Source organism: Lepisosteus platostomus, chromosome 8 (genome assembly GCF_059453375.1).
Source record: "Lepisosteus platostomus isolate fLepPlt1 chromosome 8, fLepPlt1.hap1, whole genome shotgun sequence".
NCBI classification, from domain to species: Eukaryota; Metazoa; Chordata; class Actinopteri; order Semionotiformes; family Lepisosteidae; genus Lepisosteus; species Lepisosteus platostomus.
Genome location: NC_142618.1, coordinates 59,176,150 through 59,198,170, shown reverse-complemented (window position 1 = coordinate 59,198,170; position 22,021 = coordinate 59,176,150). Strand labels below are relative to the sequence as shown.

At 39.6% G+C, this 22,021-nt stretch overlaps 1 protein-coding gene across 1 annotated transcript; it reads right to left on the bottom strand.

Moving 5' to 3' along the window:
* Positions 1 to 680: 680 nt before the first annotated feature.
* On the bottom strand, positions 681 to 21,394 carry elovl2 (ELOVL fatty acid elongase 2). Its single transcript, XM_088644097.1, has 9 exons — positions 21,250 to 21,394; positions 20,351 to 20,484; positions 12,156 to 12,219; positions 6,842 to 7,029; positions 5,264 to 5,341; positions 4,223 to 4,394; positions 2,775 to 2,899; positions 2,533 to 2,667; positions 681 to 1,515 (listed from the first exon to the last, which is right to left on the bottom strand). Exons 2-9 carry the CDS (start codon positions 20,351 to 20,353, stop codon positions 1,387 to 1,389), a joined length of 894 nt encoding a protein of 297 aa, XP_088500223.1. The 5' UTR covers positions 20,354 to 20,484; positions 21,250 to 21,394; the 3' UTR covers positions 681 to 1,386.
* Positions 21,395 to 22,021: the final 627 nt, after the last annotated feature.

Here is a 22,021-nt window from a genome sequence, read left to right as displayed (position 1 = left end):
TATTTTTTGCTTACACAGTGTATTATAGATAGCAGAACCTAAACTGCACAACTTTATCCACACTCCTCAGTCTGTGATAAATGTTGGTGTTGGGCTGTAACAATTACAGCGTCTCCTACAGATTTGTATGGTTTACCTGCCTGTTTATGGAAGATGTCAAAATCCAACACCCCAGTAAGGGTTGAGAGGGTAAGTATCACGTCTCCTATTCCCTGATAGATGAGGGAGAAGCATTAAAACATAAATCTGATCAAAAATATTATGAAAGAGTGGAAACTGTACTGACATTAGGGGTGGGGTGGTTGCTCTGTGGCTCGGGATCTGTGCCTGTGGCTGGAAGGTGACGGGAGATCTCCCTTTAGCTCAACTGACTGGGTCCCTGTTGAGTGACGCCGGAGGCCCGGGTTCGAGTCCCCAGCGGTGGGGGGGCCGACCTGAGGCAGCAGCGGAGAAGGCGCATACCCATGTGAACCCAAGAGCGCTACAGTCGTATACGGTACGACGCGATATGACGCGTTGTGATGTAACACACCTACCGCGTTTTACCACAGTGTAACAAGCTTGTTTTAAATGGCTGCATCTGTAGTTTGCTTTGTACATAAACAGTTCACTGGGTCTGAGTAATTTCCTTCACAGTTCAAGGACATGAAACAGTGTTAATGAAAGACATCCAAAGAAACTTTTTCAATTGCTTTATTTTTTTTTATATTTATGCAGAAGACAAGACTCCCAGAACATTCATTCGTCTCTGAATTTGCCTTTAGTTTGAATATCGCAAAAAGTCTAGTAAAGTTTTAGATTTTTTTAAAAAAAATTAAGAAAGTTATTTTAAATAGTTTTAAAAATAAGATGTTAAATGCCATCTTTATGGGAAAAACTAAGGCATTCAAAGACCCCAAAAATGTAATGCATTAGGTAGAAGGTTTACTGTGTATTTCTAAGGCATCTTTTGTTTTGCTTTGATTTAAGTCCTAGCAAAGTGATATTTTGTACTGTACACACAGGGTTGGCTTCTGCACTTTTTTCAAAGACCTTTTTCAAAGGTTTAATATACTGTAACAATGTACAGAGATGGGGAAGTGTTTTTTTCATGTAAAACTGTATTACCTTAATGATAATTAAGCACTTCTTTAATACCAAATATAGACGTAAAGAAATGTAGAAAATTGAGCCCTATGTATACAGTACCCTGCACTGTTTCCATTATCAGTTACAAGCATTAAGAAAACAAGATAAACCACTTGATACAAAATTAAGTACAAATAAGTCTATATAACAACATATACAGTTTATCTCCAGTTTAAACTACAGAGCTATCTGATTTTGCACCTTTAGATGCTGATACCTCTTTATCTCCCTCTCTATCTTGTAAAGTGTATTCACACACTACTGGCTTTTCTTGGTTGAAATTGTGCCATTGAAAACAGCAGAATAGCCATTGACAAGACCATTCCTGCCATCTTTCAGATCTCGCGAGCATTTGCCATCATCTCTGAAGGTCTTCTTCTTGTATGTCTGCAGATAAAAGATGGTGTACAGTACGAGTCTTGGAGTTAAACTACACCAAAATAACATCGTCCCAATGTGTACTGTATATGCACATTGGATAAACATGTAAGGGGTTGTTCCGCCCCAGCACAAAGGATCCCTGCACTGCCATTAGGCTTTTCTATCCAAAGACAACAGGCTGCAGGCATGTTTATAGCAAAGGTCACTTGAAGTGTGTGTTAAAGACGAGCGGGCTCTATCTACTCTGCAATGAAGCTAACAGAAAATAGGCTGGAGCAGAACTGATGCTAAGTATTCTGTTGATGTTTCCCACCTGTGCTCTCTGCATGTACAGTAGTTATCACTCCAGTCGTGTTCATATTCTGTGCTTCAAAATGTTATTTATATGCATACTGTATTTCTGTATGCATGGTTTTAGAAAAATAAAATACGCGTAGTTTCATATTAAATGTACAGCCATTCTCAATGTGATTGATTATTGACCGATTTAATTACATGAGCGTTTTTCAAGGCTTTGTAAAATGATTAGATGCGTTTGAGGCTGAATTACAACCAAGTTGATAGATTTGTGACTGATGATGTCAAATATGTGACCAAGAAATACAGCGATGTCCTTTCAGGCTGGATAATAGAACATTCGCATTTCGATTGTAATGTCCAGATACCGGCCTTACTTCTTAGACACAGATAAACACAATACAATCGTAACAATACAATACCACACATCACCTTTGAAGGTGATAAATTACAGTAGCAAAAAATTTCAACGTCGGCGACAAACACGTTTTAAGTACCAGAAGACTTAATAGCATACACAGCTATTTCACATATACTGTACCTGTGAACTTGATCATTGCCACTGTTTATGCGTTTGTTCTGAATAGGTGCCACAGTTATTTCTACAGCTGTGGCACAAAGGCCTGCATGTTGTTACTCTTTGTTAACGCTTAAAGGTGTCCATCCAGCACAGTTCTGACTAACAGTGTTGGGTAAGAGATGGGTTGGTACAACAAGATAACTTACCTTTACATAGAAATTGACAAAGAGGATGACCAGAGTAAGCATGTAAGAAGACTGGAACAGCAAGCATCCCAGGGGGAACCCGCATGGCACCACAGCGGCACTTAGGGTGTGTGTGATGGTCAGGAGGAACTGAATCTAAGAGAAGCACAAATCGGCAGAATCTGTCTTAACAAAGCATTCACCCGCAGTGAGTTCTTGCGCTAAGTAACAGCATGCAAATCTCATGAGAGGCAATACGTTACCAGCTGAGCCTGAGTGAGGTACTTCTTCCACCAGAGGTACTTGTGCATAGAGGGGATTGTAGAGAGCCCGTAGTAGGAATACATTAGTACATGGATGAAACTATTCAGGGTCGGGCCAAAGAAACCTTAAAAGAAAGTTTAAGAAAGGATGAATAATATTCCCAGCACGTGCATTTATTTCCTGGGTTTATTTTAGCAGAAGCCTAAGGCTGGATTCCCGGGTTCGTAGGTAGCTAGGGTAATAATGGCTCCTGCAGGCTTAGATGTATTTCAAAGACTTGAAACAGGGGGTTGAGATACGATCACCTTCTGAGTTTCCCTTTTCGGTCTGGTATCACATTACACTATTGTCCCAGCTGGGTCATCTGACTCACAGGCCACGTTAAAACCTTTTGAGGTCTTAACCTCTAAAGGGTCCTGTGTCTAGGGAGGCACCTCTGTTTTAGCAGAACAAAATCTCTTGTGGGACAGCACAATGACAAATATTGCCCCGTTAAAAAAAAAATTGACAGCATGATCTGAAGACAAATATTTTGGAAAATTGTGCAGAATTAGCCTTTCATGGATATTTATCATTTTTCAGGGGTTGTAAATATGGACTTAGTAAATATTGAAAATAACAATTATACACATGCATGTAATATGTAATATTACACCAAATAGACATACTGTATGTGTTGTGTGCCATACAGTGAATTCACAGTAATTTACGGATAATTTACAAAAGTCCTCTGAAAACAAGTGAAATATTCTGTAGTTTTGTTTCTTATACCTTGTGTATGTATTATAGAAATTGTATGAGCTTAAAATACTGGGCTCTTTGTTTAGAGTGTAGCGCAAAAGGGGATATCCAAGTTATGTACAGTAGATTAACATGTTTCTAAAAAAATAAATATTGATCTCCTGAATGCAAAAATTGTGAAAACAACTAGAGGAGAATTTGACAACACCTCTGATTTTTAGAATTCATTTCCCATGTAGCCTTGTGGCCTTTATATATATATTGACAGTTTTTTTATTGTTAATCAGTTCAGGGTTGTGTTTGTATCTCAGTAATACTGTATATGCTACACGTATTTCCCTTCTTACTTATTAATGAGTGAAACCATTTCTCCAGGAAAAACAGTTTAAGCAGAACATTGAAGTATCTTGATCTTTACTGTACATATTTATGCATTCAATTTATTATTGTTCTAAATTAATACTGCTGTACTTATGTACTGCTATAGCTGTCAAAATTAATATATAAATGTGCTGCAGGAAATGTCATACATTTTCTTTCAAGTGTTCTTTGGATGTCTGTTCAATTCCTAGGCCTCCTCGGCATATGCTAAATAGCAACATACAGTATCTGACTGAGTATCTGATTTGGATTCCTGATTTGGAATCGGCCCTGTGTGATACTACAGCATGTGTATCTGCTAAGCCAGGTGAACACTGTGACTCACTCTGTCCGCATGGTATCCAGTTCATCACACACCACCAGATGTTGAACATGGAGGCATGGTGATACACGTGGAGGAACGAAATCTGGCTGTTCTTCTTCCGCAGCACAAAAAATATGGTGTCCAGGAACTCGATCAGCTTGGAGAAGTAATACCACCAGAGCACTTTGGCAACCTGTGGGAGGGAAAGGACAATGTGCCACCTGGGAAACGGGAGAGCTGGGCTGCTTCTTTCCCCAATAGCGCTGAACACAAGCCAGCCCGTGAGCCGCTCTGTACGAGCGGCTCAAGTTCTGAACAGCCATTCCCACCAGCACACAGCGTGAGCGGGAGTCTTACTTCACACCGTCTATAGGCTGTGTGTGTGTGAGAAGACAAACGCACTCCAGCAGCCAGAACAGCTACACGGTGAGCCTAGCCTCGCGAGAGGTTTCAACGTGTGTATCCTTTGGGGACTAGAACTAATCCACAGGTCTGTCTTGCTCACTTTTTCGGCTAGGACATCCAAAATTCTCCACATCATTAAAAACGGTGACTTTTGCTTGGTTCGAAGCTTGAAAATTTGTATCTGAAATTTCTCTGTTTTAGCTACATATAATATATAAAGTATATCACTAACGTGCGAGTACCATTCTTAATTACAAACATGAGAAATTAACCGTAACATTCTGCTACACGTTTAACCCGTTGAGACTTGCGGGACCAAATTTGTTCTTTGAGAATGCTATAACACACACACGTGTGTGTGTGTGTGTGTGTGTGTGTGTGTGTGTGTGTGTGTGTGTGTGTGTGTGTGTGTGTGTGTGTGTGTGTGTGTGTGTGTGTGTGTGTGTGTGTGTGTGTGTGTGTGTGTGTGTGTGTGTGTGTGCGTGCACTTTTGTCCACAAAGCATTTAGCAAAATAATAAGTTGGTCGCATACTGTAATGTTATAAGCAAAGATCGAGTGAAAATGTAGAAAAAGTAGATGCTTACACGAAGGCAAGCACAGCAACCCAGTTGCTCGTCCCAGATGTTGCTGTAAAATGGTTTTTTCCCCCTCTTACCCTGATGTCAGCTCCGCCGGCGCTGTTCAGGTTCTGGCACTGCAGGTTGTATTCTCCTTGCCACGTTGCTAAAATGAGCTGAAACAGAGCAGCAGCACGCACTGGTGAGAGCGTACACACGTGCGCCCTCACCTCTCGAAAGGCAGGGAGCTTGGGGAGCGCTCGTCATGGGTGCATTCGCTCCATTGTGAATACCCAGCAAGGAGCAAGGCCTGAGGCTTCAGGCTGCACTGTGAGGAACTATCATGAGATCATGTCAGATTAGGGTTCGACTGTCTAATCTGTTCCAAACAGGGCTGTGTACCCACCCTCATCAATTTAATGCCATTTGGTCCGTCATTACACATCCTTGCCCATCGACATATCACGGCATCAGGCCCTTGTTTTCATAATACACTTAAGTCTTCCATGCATCTGTCTATTTTCTGTCTTGCTGGCTTGCTTTTCAGACTTTGGTTCATAATTCGTGTTTGATCATATTTTACAGAATTACAACGCACACACGTTACACTAATTCACCCAAGGATTCGGGAGATTGTTTTTAACTCTCAATGAGACAGTTTTTCATTGTAAGTGAAATTAAAAGCCGTGAAAGTTACGTTCTGTGTTGGTTTTGGTGTAAGCTACTTTTATGTGCTTTGTAGCATGTTGTTGCAAGCCCAGCTTCAGGTTTTTTTTAAAAGCAGTTTCTGTTTACCTATAACAATGCACTGAATAATCTGCTGTACTTGTACGTTATAATAAGGAGCTCCACATTGACCACAGCAACACTCCTCTGTGTGAACTCAACAGTATAGTTGAATTTCCTAGAAACACAATCTCTTATTGTCTTTGAGAAGCCAGTAGTTCATAACAGTGGTCATAAAGAATTAGAAAAGAGAGAGTTATCCCACACTCTTTGCACTCTTCAGAAACAATGCAGCCAGTATGCAAAATCTGTCCCAGTTTAGCTATTTCCCAGAGAACTGCCTAGCCTTCTTAAAATATTCCTATTCATACAGGCATGTCCGTGTAGATAAAGGACAAGGAAAGCTACAAACATTTTCTGGGGTATTCATTAAATAATGTTGTTGTCATTCTGTAAAGCGCTTTGAGAAGCCACCTTTAAAGGCACTATATAAAATAAAGTTTATTATTATTATTATCATTAATAAATATAGCCTTGAACTAGAATCTCCTTTTACCCACAGCATTAATTTGCTCAAAGTCCAATATCAGCATGACACAGAAACATATCTTTCTGTATGCTCACAAAGACTAAAATTAAAACTTTCTTGTTTCATAAACAACCTAAGATCTCCAACCTCTAAGTAGGAAAATAACTTTCAAAGCTCCAAAACAAGCAACCCGTTGGCCCAACTGTGGTCCAGCTAATCAATTAATGATCGGATGAAAGAGATCAGCTGCAATGAAAACAAGTAGGAGTGCAAGTCCCCAGAATCAGGACTGGGAACCCCTGGCACAGCAGTTTGCAAAATAACTCCCGATACTGACCATCACTGTGGAAGATACGAGCTCACGATGGTCAACAAAATAATCAATTCAAATGCGAATGGCTAAGACCTTTGTTGCCCTTACCTCAATAAGCATGTACAGAGACAACATAGTGACTGCAAAGTTATATGCAATTAAAACTCCTTTCAAAGAATATGCAGGTCTGTTCTTCATATACAGTGTTCCAAAATATACTGTCACCAGGTAGACTAGGGTGAGCAAGAGTGTGGGTAGACAGGAATCCAGCATGAACCATCCTCTGACTCTTGCATCTGAAAGGAAAATACAACATTTCCTTAGTTAGTTCAAAGCCAGACACATACAGTGCCTATAGAAAATCTACTCTCCCTTTCCAAAGTAACACATTTGGTAGCCAGAAATCATGACACATTGAGTCAGATTTTAATTTGACTTTTTTACACATTCTAACACAACCTTCATGTGAAAAACAAGTGCCAAAACTAATCACAAATGAAAACCTATAAAAATGGGTTGGATGTTGGGAGTGAACACACCCCTGAGTTAGTACTTGGTGGAAGTACCGTCTGCTTGAATCACAGTCATAATTCTGTTTGGATAGATCTGTACCACTGTAGCACACCTAGATATGGCAGCGTTTGCCCATTCCTCCTTACAGAACTGTTCTGACAAGCTCAGTCCAATTGTGAGGGGACCGTTAATGCTGAAAATAAAAATCTTCCCTGCATGAGATGTTTGGTGGCTAATTGAAAAATTATCTTTGCTAATTGATTTCTCCTTGTCCAAACTTCAAAATCAAGAACCACATGATTAACAATGACTAAGATATACTGTATGTCTTCCTAGGGAACCATCTAGGGTGAATGTTGAAAGTAGCCATTTTGTTACTATTTACAGTACATATGAAGTAGACTAAAGTACAGAAATATTTAGCTGTGTTTCTGCAAGAAGCATTCCAGAAATAAGAGAAGTCTCATCTTTTTAGAAAATGTGAAATGCCCCTGCCCCCAAAATACTGGTGAAGGGCCCTCACAGGTACGTATGAGGTTTTCTAATAACTTTTATTTATAAAGTGTCTTTCCAAACCCAAAGAGGGTGTATATAGTGATAAAGAAAAAGGCACAAAAAGTATAAGTAAAAAAAAAAAAGAAATTAAACAAGAACATACAGTACAGGTTCATACAGATAGAACATAGGTCAATCAGACACAGGCCCCAGTCCAGTGACGAGTCGTGAAATTAGTGAATTCATGAGCCATGCGGTAGTGTGCTCGTTTTTCACGTGTAACACCTGGGCTGAGAGGCAGAGTTAGGCACTTGAGGCACAGGGGTTAATACACAAACACTGGCTGGGAATTACAGGCCACCGAGTGGGTGTGGGAGAGAAAGGGGCACAGCAAGAAAGCAACCAGCTCCTTTCACGGTTCAGCTTAGACTAATCCACAGTCTGGCTGGCATCCGTATTCCAGAAGGGTAAGGATTCCAGCTGGAATCTGACATGTGACCGGGACGTGCTGGCAAGACGTCTGCATCCTGGGTATTTGTATGGCAGACTGTACAAGGACAGAATTCATTAAAATGCTGTTTTTGTTCACATCACTAAATAAAGGCCAGGGCTCGCACTGAGGCTGGGTGGCCGTGAACGTCTTCCTGTTCTTTTCTTCCCGGCTTTGATGGGAATTCTTTGCTGCTCAGGCGGCAGAGGGGGACTTGTCAGCTGGGATTAATCCTGTGCCTGTTTTTCCGATGAAACAGCAGTGCTGAAGGTCAGGGCAGCGTCGCAATAACGGCCGCCACCGTTTATTTTTCATTCTTTCCTACCTCTAATGCTCCCGACAAGCCATAGGACACAGAAAACGGTGTCAGCCAGTGGTGGGAACGGAGCTTCAGTGGGTGCGGCCTAGCATTGACAAAATGAGCCAAGCTGTCACGAAACAAGCGACTCACTGGGGCTCTTCTGAACTGTGACCTCGGCAGCCACATGAGCAGCACTCCACTACACTATAGAAACAACTGACTACTCCATTCAGCTGCAGTAAAAGTATGTCAAGTGGTACAGTATATACATATGATCATAATATGTATATGCTGAAGCCTTCTCAGACCTGAAGAAGGCTCCACAGCCGAAACGTTGTGTTTCCTTTCTTTTCTTTTCAGCATGGAATAAACCGATTACCTGATCCTAATATATGTTAAGTTAGCTATGCCCTGATGAACAGCTTTAATGAGATGGAACAGCTGTTCTTGTCTTGTGAAGTTGAAATAGTTGTTTATTTCGACAGTTTAGCTTTTAAGCATTGAGATATGGTGAGAGCTAATTAAGATGAATTCCCATTATATAAACAGTACTGTATATACAGTATATGATCCCATGTCTTTAGACTCACAATTATTAACTGTTTTATGTAGGCTTATGAAAGATAAGAGTTTATATAATGCGATAAGTGTATATAATGAGAATTCATCTTAATTAGCTTAATCTTATCTCTTATCTTAAGAAAAGCAGTCTTGTGATCCAAGAACAAATGAACCACACAGGATCAGGTGAGAATTTAGCTGCATGTTGTTTCTTGTTTGCACAAGGAGATTACCACACAAGTTCTAGTTTGGAACTACCGCAAATAATCACATAACAGCACAGGGTGAAAACTATTATCAACAAAAGAGAATAGAACCTACTGTATACAGATAACTTATCATTGCTGAATAGAAGCAGTTCAGACCAAAATTGTGAAATAAACTATGCTGTAAGTCTAGTAAGTCATAATTTAGTATATACTCTGACCTGAATCATAATACTGTACCTATGATTATTGTGTCTATGGAATCTAATTTGTTAGAGCAAACAAGATATTTCACAAATAAAGAGACAAAGACAAGTACAGTACAAGTCTTAGGAAGAAGCAACACATTAGTTCCAACAAATTATGCATACTGTATGTTTATACAGTACGTAATGCATTGGATGTGATGTACAGTACTGTATATACTGTACAGTGCTCCAAGCATACATCAGAGTGCTTTATAAAAGTCAAGACACAATATTCTATATTGCTTAGTAATAAAAAATCCAGCATTAATCTAATAGTTATGAATTTACAGAACACTTCCAAAATGTGTTTATGTGTCTACTTTGTCAGGTTTCTTTGGAATCAAAATTGGACAGTATAATGCTTGATCTTTTATACACAAATGCATTTAAACACTACTATTAAAACTATTTTAAACCTAATGAAATAAAGAAAATATTATACAGGCTAAATGTATATTATACAGGCTGAAAGAGGCATATTGGCACATTTCACCCCCTCCCTCCTCTGACAGTCAGCCTACTGAATATTCTGCATGTACTACTGTATAGACTACTGTATATTCTGTATATACTGTACTGTATAGACTACTGTATATTCTGTATATACTGTACTGTACTGTATAGACTACTGTATATTTTGTATATATTGTATATTCTGTGATGTACTACTGTGCAGTATATTCTGTATATACTGTATATATTGGATATTCTGTGATATTCAGCATTGGCAGTAATCAAGGAAACAAAGGATAAACTGGACATGTGAGGTACACATTGACAGAAAGAGATTTCAACTGGATGTGTAGATGCTCAAACAAAACAAAACAAAAAATCTGAAGAATGAAGCAAAGAGTCTTAAAGCCTTAGTCTTTGACATAGTGCTCTCCACATGCTAAACATACCCTACAGTGGTATCACCACCTATACTCACATATCCTACATAAGCCTTGAGGGGCTGTGACACTTTCTTATTGCCTGACAACCAATGACCCTGTAGAAAATCAATAAATTCTGCATTAGGTAGCATTTCATTTTTACGCAAAACCTATTCATTTAAAATGCACAATTTGTTTTACACATTCATATTTTTACTTTGCTTCCATCATTAATTCCAGTACGGTGTAAGTGAGGGACAGACGTGCTTACGTTAGTGCTCAGTGCCCATCTACCACATGTCTGTCCCTAGCAGTAAGAGTCATGTTAACATCCATTAAAAAAAAGGAAAATAAATCCACTTTCTTATTTTCTTTTCAGATTTGTTTTTCAGATGGGGTTTTGAGTTGTTTTCTAGCCTCTTGTTCTTCATGTATAAGTCTAGTCTTGTGGATATGTATGTTATCTGTGCACATCTTACACTAATGAGTGAGCATGACACCGATACATATTTTCTGGTTATGGAATAATCGCCTGGGCTTTCATATTTTAATTGGGAATTTGCTTGAGGCTTAAGCTGTAATTTGGCATTGGAATTTCTCTGAATTATTTTCCTACCACATGAAGGCCAGTCACAGGACGTGTCCCATGAAGATATTGTACAGTATGTGAGCTACCCTTCACCTGTCTAAGCTAGAAGATCTATGTTAACCCATTCACTAGAAATAAATTATACTACAATCCAGCATGAGCAGTGTTCTGAAAGAATTCAGAAGGTTTGATCATTTTCCTTGATCATTTCCCTGTTAATTACCAGCATGCATCTCTTGAGTGTTTTTCCTATCGTGGGGTCAGCAACTTGCAGGCCTTTCAGTGGGAAGTTAAGTCACTCACCCGGTTAAAGTGAGAACTGGCCTTTCTCGGCTCCTCTTAAGACAACGCAGCAATGATTTTGCATTACCCTGTCTGCTCTGTAGTCCCAGTACGATGAATTTCATATTTTCAAAAGTCATATTCTTTCAAAAATAAAAAGAAGAGGACATTCATTCACTCTAACTGCCCCAAGCAGCAGCATTCCTGTTGTTCATAAAACAGGGAACCGGGATCCTCAGTCTACAGGAAAACAAATACTGTATCTTACATTTGAGCTGCACAAAGCTAGCGAGGTTGTATGCAGAAATGACAAGAACGGATGCTATAAATTGTCAAGTCAATATCTCGAAGATTCTCTGAAATATTCATGAAAACACTGCTGCTTATTAAAGCTGTGTTCGACCCACACGATGGATTGTTTGGAGACCTGCCTGTTATTATTAATGAATTGGCTGATGTTTCTACCCAAATCAACTTACAAATGCACTCATTTATACAGCTGGGCATGTTACTGGAGCAATGTGCACGTGGTGGTGTAGCTTGTGCAAGGGCACAACAGTACAAAGGTACCGCTGTAATGTCGTCGCACAATGTGCAGTATCGTCGCACAACCTGCAGCAACACATCAACAGTTCAGAGCCCTGAAACTACACTGCTGCCTTAATACCTAAAGCTATTCGTTCGTCTGCTCTGAAATAAATGGGATTCTTCAAATTATTATCTACTGAATTTTCACAGATTTACACACTTATTTCATTTAGCCATTGTGATGAATATTTATCTCAGGCTGTTAAAAGTCACAGAAATACAGTAATTCAAAAATTAAATGAAGAACCATGTGAATCTCAAAGGGCATACTCACCTCTTGGTCCAAATAAATAATCCACAAAATCATTTAACTGTTTGTCAAAGGCCTCTAGTTGGTCCTAAAAATAAAATACAAGAAACAAATCCCATATGTAATTAGAAAACTGTCCAATCTTCATTGAACAAAAAATAGAATGAAAAAGCTTTCATGGTAGTTTTTTTTTTCATCAAGGCCAAAAGCATCAGTAAAACCCATCTGTCTGTAAAATATCATGTTTATATTAAGACACCTTCCTCTTTCCTTCATAGTATACAGTACATGCAAACAAGAATTATTCATTTAACCATTTTAAAACATATACATCAATTGAGAAGTACATTATCTTTTCATATGATAATCTGGCCAAGACATTTACACCACTGTGGCACAGAAAACGAAGCATTGAAAGAAAGAAACGAATGATGAATAAAATGTAAAGATGAATATTTACAGCTAGTGAGTGCTCATCATGAGTAGCAAACCACCAAAAAAGTACTGTAGTTGCTCTTGGGATCTTCAATTTGACTTATACAGTAACTAGTACTGCATCACAGTATTATGGCGGTGCAGTATTATTAGATTATGAAAACTATCTGGCAAGTAAATAAAAGGTAAAAGCAGTAAAATATAAATAATGATGACCTATTATCTTTATCTTATGAACAATCATAAAGCACGTATTTAAAGCTGTGGCAAAACTGGACTTCTTCTGTGATCCTAATCTCTGTGTAAGGCAAACACCAGCAGACTGTGAATTGCAGGAGACATAGGGGGCTGTTAAACTGACCTCACAGCCTCTTCTCATCACATATGAAACAGTAAGAAAACCATATGTCAGCCATCAGTCATCACAATGTGACCTTCATTGATATCATTGACTCCACACTGCTGACACTCTTCAAGTTACATTACGAAATATGCTTCTTCTCTTTCAGAAAATGATCTACCAATCTACAGATATTTACCATTTTAACAGCCATAGGGATAACAACCAGCCTCATTGTGCTGTTCCTGATTGTGCTAATTATGTTTTAATTTCTAAGAAATTAAGAAAGGTTACAAATGAGAGGTGATAAATTCGGCCAGTTTGATATGCTTACTTTGCATACTTTACCCCTTTACTGCCAAGTACAAAAGATTGTGCCATTTTTATTTCTTCAAATGAGTGTCATTGTTCAAACTTCAAAGTGCCTCCTCACTTACAAGAGTGGGAAAAAAATATATATTTTTATTTATAAAAATATAAGAAGGTAAGAATAACTTCCTTTTAAGATTAGCAAGATAAAGTATTGAGACTAAGACATGTTTGCCATGAAAAAAACAATCCATTCAAGACAGGAGTAACAACAGTAGAGACTCTTAGCAATGATTATTGATGAAAGCTCACTGTGGTGTACTGTAACAAATGAACAGGAAAGTTAGAAGGGCAATTTGAAAGAAGCTGGGTTCTGAAATTTCAGAACAGCGCCTCTTGCAAAGACTGCAGTAGTATACAGTTCTGCTCCAGAGCTTTTTACACGGATAAAGGGATGCAACATGGAGAATGTTGTTCATCACTGTTCTCAGGAACTTCGTCATTGGATTGATGACCTGACAGTGAAAATTGTATTCTTTAACACAAAGAGCATTCTGTAATTGAACAGCAAGCACTAAGCTAAACCCACGAACCCCATCTTGTTCCAGAGAAAAGATATCACGTTTCACAATTACCACAGACGGATACTGTGATTCTAATATTGTTCTGTTGGACCGTGTAGAAAAAAGACTTAAGATCATTCTGATAGCTCTATCTGCACTATCTCAGATTCTTTCTATTCATTTTTTCTACTATTGTGATACAAATGGAATACACAAACTGTCCCGTGCATTTCTTTGCTCTTTAAAAGCCTAATTACTTCCAAGACATTTTATAAACTTTATAAAGCACCAAACTGCCTCACTAGACTTAAGTAGGGATCATTTCTACTTTTTCATCTTTCTAAATTCACTTCAGGTGACACATCAGGCAAAAGTGGTTTGAAACCAGAATACAGAAGAATGATTAGATACAAGAGGGGGGTCATTAGGCCTACTTATGCAGTTTTGTTTTTCAGTAACTAATTAATCCAAGAACTCCATCCAGCTGTTCATTGAAATGAGACAAGCTATTAGCTTTAACAACATGGCTCCTACAATTCTCCCTGTAAAAATTGCCTCTTTTTCTCAATACCAATCACCGAGAGAACCAGGGTCTTTCAGACTGCAGTCAGTGACAAAGTCTGGCTCTTAGCACATGCCAATAAAGCCCTGTAAGACCACGAACCATACACAGAGCATTCAAGTAGTGTATCAGGATTTTCATCTCCTTGTGACAGGTCAGAATGAATTCCACCTACTGTCAGGGCTACAATTAATGAAAATTGTGTTCGTTTTACATATTTTTCACGTTTACCCCTAAACTGCATATTAATCAATAACATCATAATGATAAATCCCCTTTTACAGCACAACGATAATGGCAGTGTTCTTTTAATGACAAAGAACATAAGAAATTAAGAAATAAGCACTTTTACTCCATGGATTTGTACAGAGATAGTCCAAATGTAATTTAGTATAATACTGTATGTGATTTGTTTCAAATAGCTGGATTTCATTTTTCTACAACATGCCATTCGCAAATGTATGATTTGGTATTGCGGTTAGGAATTCAACGCTCCTGTGTGTGGTTGTGCCCTCTACTTTTGGTCACTCATGTAACTTCGAGCAGAAACTTGATAACTTGTATCAGATGGCTCACGCACCTGGTAAACTTCTGGAAAAATAATACTAGTGATCCGGTGAGTTTGAACAAACAACAGATACCATATCCATTTACAGTTCTAATGCTATAGTTTGAAAAGCAAGCCAATTACCTTCAGCTACTGAATAAAGCTGGATCCAAATCTGATCATAATAATCCATTAAGAAGCAAGTCCCTCTGAACACCTCCCCTGTCTCTGAGAACATTCATACACTATACAGCACAGCACTGCAGCAGCAGAGCGGAGCACCTAACAAGCCCGCTATATTTAAAACTGCTGCCTTTCACTTAAAGATGAGAGGCCAGGTTTCCAGGTCTCTAGAACTATGACAAATATTGACAAGTCTTACGGTCAGGCCGCCTTGAAAGTAAAATGCAGCCGTCTGTGTGATGTGATGAGATTTCCTGAGGCAGGCATATGGCAATGCTGGCCCAGAGACAAACAGTGCTCTCCAGAGGCAGACACCAAGGCAGCTCCTGCACACAGCCTCCAGGGGTCAGGCAGATGAGCCCCTGGAGCACCCAGAAGCAGTTACTCAGGTAGAGACAATACTCTGGGGCGATGCATAGCTGACTGTCCATGCCCTATACACATTGGGGCGGTGAGGAGCTGATGCTGCATCAAAGCGAGCTGTAGGAAGGCTGGGACGCCGCCTGATCTGCTCTGTGGTGGCGCTGAGGGAACATAATGAGAGCCAGACATCTCCACACTCAGCGCTGCACTTCACTCGTGGGTGAGGCGGCTCCCCTCTCTCTCTCTCTTATAGGAAGCGCTTTGAAATCCTTTGAGATGAAAAGCACCGCACGCTTGCAAGCAATTAGCATCATTATTCATTACCCTGGCAGTGATAATTACAGCAGACCCATCAAGACAAGGCTGGGGCAGACTTCCCCTGATTCTTGTGCAAGATGGTAGTGTAGCCCTCCCACTTATAAGCAGTAACTGAGATGTCTGTAACAATGAGTAGGTGTGCACTCACAGAGATAAATGCCAGTAATGTAGCTGCGTGCAAAGGAAGACATTAATCAGCACATCATTAGCACAGCGTCACACATCTAATTTACAGATGCATGTAATTTAAGCACAGATCTAATGAACAGACATTTCCTGACATCTCCTATCAGATGGTATTACTCAATATACGTTCTTCAAATTGTTATGATCCCATACACAGATGCCACTGACTGCAAAGCACAGGGCGGCTATAGAGACCATGTAGGAGACATGCCATGTGGAAATAATTGGAGGTCAAATTGACATTGCAAAAAATCAGAAATCTGTTAATAGCAGACACAGAAAACAGAATGTAAGAAGTTGGCCACATTAGAGCCAGTGCCGTGTTTGAGGTAAGCATTTCTGCTCTGATATTTTAAGCCTGGCTTGAAAACTCCATCTGCTGGTGTCCGTTAGTCCTCTCTCCTGTGAAAATGGCACCCTTCCCTTTTCAATCTGCATGGGCAGACATTGAGAACCCTCAGCTTGTGTACAATTAATCATCTTCTAAATTTCAGACATGTAAGATAGATAGATGAGACTTTATTGATCCCGAAGGGAAATTGATACTGAAAGCGACTGAATGCTTTATGCATCATTTGCATTTATGCATAAGGCTTTCAGTCACTTTTAATCAAGGTTTACAATTGTGCCGTTTCATTGCAGTACTGTATGTTCCCATCCTTGCTGATGTGGATATTTCTAACTGCACCAGAGGCTTTTATGAATGAGGCTCTGGTTTGATTTTTAATGCAGTTCTGGACAGCACATGCTGTACAGTACATCTCTGCCTCTTCCTTCTGTCTTTAAATGTTTTTCAATCTTTGCAAAAACTAAGGTGTGTGCAACATTTGGTGATTGAGAAATAATACTTTTAAGAAAATGTACATTTCTTCCATGTAGACAAATTCACACACATTTCTACATTGGTTGTGACATCTTACAATCCCAAACATTATTCTTATATCTGTTATCTCTAACCCTGAGCTGGGTTAATAAACTTTCCCAAGACTGATGTTCAAGCAATCTGATTTTTAAAGCCAAAGGACTGCAAAAATATTATGTGTCTGAAGGTTTTCCTTCCAGCTCAGGTCTTAACAATACAATCAACTGGTTCCTGGTTCAATTGGAACAGTTATCATGGAGAAAGTCTGCTATTTTTTATTCCACAGAATTCCCCTTTAGCCAATTTTGTCCGTTACTGTAAATCTGAAGTCCATTAAAATGAGAGTTTATTTTACTATTATTTTGTCATTTTGAAACTAGTGAACATGCATGAAAACACAACATTCAGATGATAAGTACTTCTGAACATGTTTAGTATCTTTTGTGGTTCACAACAATGCTGAAATAATATACCTTTATATGCTATACCGAGGTTATATTTTTCTCCCCAGTTTAACTGTCCATTCTGAAGTTATTTAAATGTGCATGTTGATGAACACACCTAAATATATTTATCAGGTTTTAATAAAAAATGCCTGAAACAAGTTTTACTTCAAAGCATAAGCAGTACCTGTAAATTCTCTCATCACACCAGCTTGAACTGAAGCCTTACTTAGGTGCACAGTTAATAGGTTTAGTAGCGCTTGTTTGCTGTTTCACTACATCAGAAAAGGTTTTTATTTTGTTTTAATTTTAGGTGTTCCTTAGACACTCGGTTCTTATTTTATGATATTCTATGTGAGTGTTATTCTCCTGTGGCTTGGTTGCTAAGGAGCACCCTGATCTGTGTTCCTATGACTGAGCCTAAGGTAGGGAAACATATTCATAAACACTAGAGGGACAACAGCTTTGGGTGATCTTTAAAAAAGACATGTACGTGCGACTACAAATATTCCAGAAATAAACCTGCTCCACTGTACATCTCCACACTGCAGTACAAGGATTGTGTAAACAAGTATTACTGTATGGTGCACTGCACTGAAACACAGATTCAGGACCAACACTCAAGGAACTGACATGTCTTGAGCATTTTTACGGTGCACAAGTTCTGAGTTTGTAGATGTGCAGGTTTATCTAACATGAGTTCAGAGATGTTTTTTTATACACGAATGGTAACCACATTACATAAACCTTGGCAACAAACATTTCAACTGAAACTCTTGGGTAAATTAAAGAGTTATCTTCCAAACACTCTAGGATCACCTCATAACCTCCCCAGATGTTTTGAGAAACACTGAATCTAGTTCACTGACCAACTCCTGTGCTCAAACAAACCTGCAAATCTGTCAAACAGACATTAGCTGGTTACATAAGTAATAAGGGACTAACAATGTGTTGGTTTTCAGTGTTATCTAACACTAAAAATTAAATATGGGCAGTACTGTCTATCAATAAAAGAGGAAAGAGAAAGCACAGAATGTCTTGCTCGTCTAGTGACCAGCCTGATTTCAAGACCAGGGACTTCTTTGTCTCATTCCTAACTGCCAGACAGACACTGATGTCTAGTCCCAGGATTTCTGTGAAGTCTGAGGTCCATCTGATTATGAAAAAAAAAGCACTTCTTCCCAGTTTCAATTCATTGCAAAACAAGGACCAGGTGTGATGGGGACTACTGGCATTTACAGTGATGCTTTCAGGGGTAGGTCTCAGCTGTGTAAAGATAAGTAAATGAGCACAAATTCATGCAAATCATCTGGGTCGTAGCTCCACAGTGTGACTCTGGGTCAGATGTTTGAGGGGTGAGGTGAATGTGAACACAGAAGCTAAACCAAGCGTCTCCCAACACATTTACACGCAGAATTCAGATCGCCGTAATATTACTGAAATGAGCACTGCCGTAGTTTTTAAATAACCACATGCTTTATGACAAGATATTTTTATATTATGATGATTTCATATATTTTTATTTGTATTATATTAAGTATAGTTTATAATTGTATAAATACATTCCATTTAGGTCATATATGGGATGAACTAGTGTTTGTATCACTAAGAAAATGTCATGTCATGTCATTTGCCGAATCGCTTTATCCTGTACTGGTTCGCGGGAAGCCGGAGCCTAACCGGCAAGCAACGAGCGCAAGGCAGGGTACACCCTGGACGGGACACCAGTCCATCGCAGGGCAAGTGCAAGCCAATCATACATGGGGACAATCTGGAGGCCACGGTATAGAGCGAGGGGGAAATTTGCGATATCTCCCTACTCTTCTCGAGAAATGCACCGGGGATCTTTAATGACCACTGAGAGCCAGGACCTCGGTTCAACGTCTCGTCCGAAAGACGGCAATAAAACACTTTTTTTTTCGCATTTACACAAGCACTACATATTTGGCATCCCTTTACTGATAAGTGTTCCCGCATTTACACTACTTCGCAAACGTCTTAAACATCTTTAATGTAATGAATGAATATACTGGATTGTTTATACAGTCAATTATATAAATTATTTAATCAGACTGCACTACTGTTTTCGACTACTATAACATGTTTTGCCTGTTATACCACACTTGTCATTTAGCAATCTTCATTTCACAACGATCAGAAATCTCCAGGACTCGAACCCAATACCACAAGGCAAAGCATACACGACCCGTCAAAAATCTGAGACATCTGATACTTGTAAGATGTTCCTGTCCAAATATCCGTAAAGCAAAAGACTACATTTGAAGTCTAAACTATAGATCAGGAGCAACTGTTAAAATACTGTAAATTGGTTGAAGATCCTCATAGAATAGAATTTGTACATCGAACAGAAGAGCAATGTGAAAAGAGCACAATACAAGCTTATGTTAGATTTCTGCACAATGTACACGCTTTATAGGGATTATCTCAGTTTTTAACAAGAGGGTTAAAGCTCGTACTTTCTTTTTCCAGAAGAGGTTACGCGATATCTCTATCATTGGCGATTTTACTATGCATTAGTTCAGATTTGGTTTGCAGAAAGAAAGAAAAAACAGCATCCTCGCACACAAAGTTAGACCCTCTCTTGGGGACTGGAGGATACAGCTTTACAGTATGTTTCGAGTTTGGGACGCGTTAAAGGCTTCTGTAGCTCCTGTACTCTGAAGTGCATGCCTTCATTGTTACAACCTCCTTCATTGAAGAACTTCATGCCTCAAGTCGACTAGTCTAGTTTTTATTACGGCACCATATTTAATTGTTCCAAAAGGATGTGAGCTTTTTCGAAAAGATGTGTCTATGCTGATCTTCAAGACCACTTCAAAAATGTCATGGACATTCAAGTCCATGACAAGAAACGCGGTGCGGAGCTTTTTGTCTCAACAGCGAAACAGACACAAAAATTGTTAACCTACTGCCTTGAGCAGGTTAAGATCATGCGTCCCTAAAGGCACACTTGCAAAAAACGAAACCGGCTGCACATAAATCTTAAATCAATGAATGACAGCGCCTTCACCAGAAACCATTTTAACATCAGAACATTGAGAAGGGCTATTCACACATGGCCAGAATAAAACTGATAGTGACACTCACCATATTTATGCAGTGTGAATTTGGGAGTGCTGATATTACAGCAGGCAGCTGCGGGCGGGTAGTTTAGACAGGAGTTGCGCTGTCCAGGGTATCTCTTCTCTGTCTCTACTTAGGCGGCAGCTACAAACCCAGCGCTGACAGGGACGTCATTCAACCGGGTTCAAAAAGACAGCAGAAGCAGGGGATGAAAGAGCGAAATGACCGACAAAGGTCCACAGCCAATCACGCCCGCCTCCTCCGCCGGCCCCCTTCCCACAACAATAAGCAGGAAATCGCACCACATCTTGCCGGAGCCGGGGAGCGATGTAACTGGGCGAAAGTGAGTGAGGCGGGGAGGGGGCTGGTTTTAACATTACAAAGTCTGCGCATCGTGAGCTGTAGCCAGGCACAAGGCTAGCCGGGGCATTTCTGCCGGCTTGAAAATGGCGAGGCTGCAGCCTCAAGTGTTATCATAGACCTAAACTGGAAAGCCCAAGCGCCAGCTCCCTACCATTATGGAAATGAGCGGGTGTGATGCATCTTAAAACCATTACATTATCGATTACTGTAATCAGAGTGCGGGTACTTTGTTGCCTTTCTAAAAAGGCAATTTGCTTATAGTGAAGGTAAAAAAAAAACCCAGCATCATCAATTCAGTGTAGTTAAAATGTAATCAGTTGTCTTTGTATTGCTACATTTTTCACGCGATAATGTCTGTGAAAAGATATGCTCCAGAATACAAGTCTCCTACCATCGGCAATGTGAAAACGATCACCAATGGAAAATTAAATCGCTGTCAAGGGGTCGGGGTCGTTTCTAAAGGCTGTATTCTGTATCCCAGAAATGTCCAGCTTCACGGAAAGCAAATACAATGCCTTCAGGTGCTTTCTCCTTAACAGCTTTAACATACAGTTACTTACCGCTATTTCTGTGTAGCCCCCTCGGTATTTCTGTTCACCCGCGGTACTGTATATCGCATTTCCAGGCTGTATCCTCATTAGGAAAACTCTCTACGGAATATTACATTCCAGAGGTACTGCTGTGCTCTTGATATCTGAAAATAATATTGCGCCGTTCTGACTCCCCTCAGTGCGAAAGGCCCCTCTGGGAATTAGGGATATTTTTTTCAAATGTTGCTAAGAAAAAAAAAACTGTGTGCCACATTGATAGGAGACGACTTCTCGTGATCACTGTGTTGAAATGCACTGACCTTATTGAAGAGCACACAACCGGTTGTTTGAAAGGATCAGGTCGACCTGCTCTTTTGAGTCTGGAATGGGAAACACATTCGGCCTGTGCCCCAGAAGGGTGAGAAACTGGAGACCAGAGCCTTTCAGACCTCTTCCCTATGTGAATACCCCTATTATTTTAAACAGTTCTTCAAAATGTAATTGCATCAAGGTGTGACTGCTGACATTGATATTCTTCATAGAAGAGTTGGGACTGCAATATATATGGAAACGATAAAAACTAATGGCATCCTTTATCTTAGTCAGATGATGGAGAAAAATCTTTTCTTTTAATATTTTTAATATTGAGTAGCAGTAAATGCTGTGTGCCTCATAGTTCTTCGGTCCTAGAGTTGATTTCGGCTCAGTGAACTGCATGGGTCTTCTTCAGGCCTTCCTGTTTCCTCCCACAGTCTACAGACTTACTGACCTGCGTGTGTGTGCCGAGATGGGCTGGTATAGG